Source organism: Nicotiana sylvestris, chromosome 5 (assembly GCF_000393655.2).
Source record: "Nicotiana sylvestris chromosome 5, ASM39365v2, whole genome shotgun sequence".
Lineage (NCBI taxonomy): Eukaryota > Viridiplantae > Streptophyta > Magnoliopsida > Solanales > Solanaceae > Nicotiana > Nicotiana sylvestris.
This window is the reverse complement of record NC_091061.1, coordinates 117,703,916-117,705,899: the sequence shown is the minus strand read 5'-3', so window position 1 is coordinate 117,705,899 and position 1,984 is coordinate 117,703,916. Positions and strand designations below refer to the sequence as shown.

At 43.7% G+C, this 1,984-nt stretch overlaps 1 protein-coding gene across 1 annotated transcript; it reads left to right on the top strand.

Moving 5' to 3' along the window:
- The first annotated feature begins 992 nt into the window (after positions 1-992).
- Positions 993-1,376, top strand: LOC138869214 (uncharacterized). Its single transcript, XM_070146815.1, has one exon. It carries the CDS (start codon positions 993-995, stop codon positions 1,374-1,376), a length of 384 nt encoding a protein of 127 aa, XP_070002916.1.
- Positions 1,377-1,984: the final 608 nt, after the last annotated feature.

Below are 1,984 nucleotides of genomic sequence, written 5' to 3'. Positions count from 1 at the left end.
AATAACAATCAAGGTGGATGGAACGACGAAAACCAAGGAAACCGGGGGCAAGGATTTCAAAGGCCCCCAATGTACCAACAACAGAACAATCCACCCCCATTTCCATCTCAAGGTCCTAGTTCTTCTGGCAATGGCATGGGTAGAATTGAAATGATGTTCGAACAGATGATGAAGAATAATGCAGATTCTAATGCACAGTTGGCTTCCCATAATACCTCTATCAGAAACTTGGAGGTACAATTAGGCCAAATCTCTCAGTCTTTAAATACTCGCCCTAAGGGGCTCTACCAAGTGATGCGGTAGTGAACCCGAAGGGTGGGAACAATTATGTTATGGCGGTTACAACAAGAAGTGGAAGATGCAGTGATGTGAATGCCTCCAAACAAAAGCAAATCTTGGATGATGATGTTGAATTGCAAGAAAATAAAGTCCCTTTGGTAGTTAAATATATGGTTGATGAAAATGTGAACAATGAAGTGAGGATTGATATTCAAGATTTCGAGGTAGAAACTCAAAATGACGTGAACCCGTCTAGGGAACACGTAATAGACATACCGGAGCTGGTTGTGCCTAAAGCCAAGGCACCTTTTCCAAGGACACCTCCACCTTATCCTCAAAGGCTCGTGAAATAAAAGAATGATAATCAGTTTAAGGAGTTCATTGACATGATGAAGAGCTTGTCCATTAATGTCCCTCTGGTGGAGGCTCTTGAACAAATGTCGGGCTATGCAAAATTCATGAAAGACTTGGTGATAAAGAAAAGATCCATGGATTGTGAAACTATCAAGATGACCCACCAAGTTAGTGCAATAGTGCACTCAATGGCCTCGAATCTTGAAGATCCCGGTGCTTTCACCATTCCTTGCACTATTGGGAGTGCGGACTTTGCTAAAGCTCTATGTGATTTGGGGGCAAGTATCAACTTGATGCTCTACTCAGTTTTCAAAACTTTGGGTATTGGGCAACCTAGGCCGACTTCCATGAGGTTACAAATGGTGGATAGATCGCTGAAGAGACCCTTGGGTATTATTGATGATGTGCTTGTCCGAGTGGACAAATTTATCTTGCCAGCTGATTTTGTGATCTTGGACCGCGAGATGGACTACGAAGTTCCTATCATACTAGGCAGACCTTTCCTAGCTACGAGGAAGGCATTGGTAGATGTGAAAGCAGGGGAACTCACCTTCCGCGTGGGTGATGAAAAAATGGTCTTTCATGTGTGCAAATCTATGAAGGAGACCAATAGTACCGAGGTGTGCTCTTTTGTTGACCTGGTCACAACAGTGATAATTGATGACACCAGGGCAATGATCAATGTAGAGGACCCATTGGAGGCCGTATTGTTGAATCTTGATGTCAATGAAGATGCAAGCTGAGTGGAGTGCGTGAATGCTTTACATGGAATGAGCTATTATTCTTATGAGGCTAGGAAAGTGTCTTTGGATCTCGAGAATAGAAAGACTCCACCAACTAAACCTTCAATTGAGGAGCCTCCGGTGTTGGAGTTGAAACCACTTCCTCCTCACCTCAGGTATGAGTTCTTAGGCTCAAATTCTACTTTGCCAGTTATTCTTTCTTCTTGCCTTACTAACATGCAGGTTGATGCCACATTGGCCGTGCTTGAAAAGTGGAAGAAGGCAATTGGATGGACTCTAGCTGATATTCGGGGAATAAGCCCCACATTCTTTATGCACAAAATTATCTTGGAGGATGATTCAAAGCCCTCCTTGGAGCACCAAAGGAGGTTGAATGAGGCTATGCAAGAAGTTGTGAAAAAGTAGGTGATCAAGTGGTTGGATGCCGGGGTTGTATACCCCATCTCTGATAGCTCTTTGACTTCACCAGTGTAATGTGTACCGAAGAAGGGTGGCATGACCGTGGTTTCAAATTCTCAAAATGAGTTGATTCCTACAAGAACCGTCACCGGTTGGAGGGTATGCATGGACTACTGCAAGTTGAATAAAGTGACCCGCAAGGATCACTT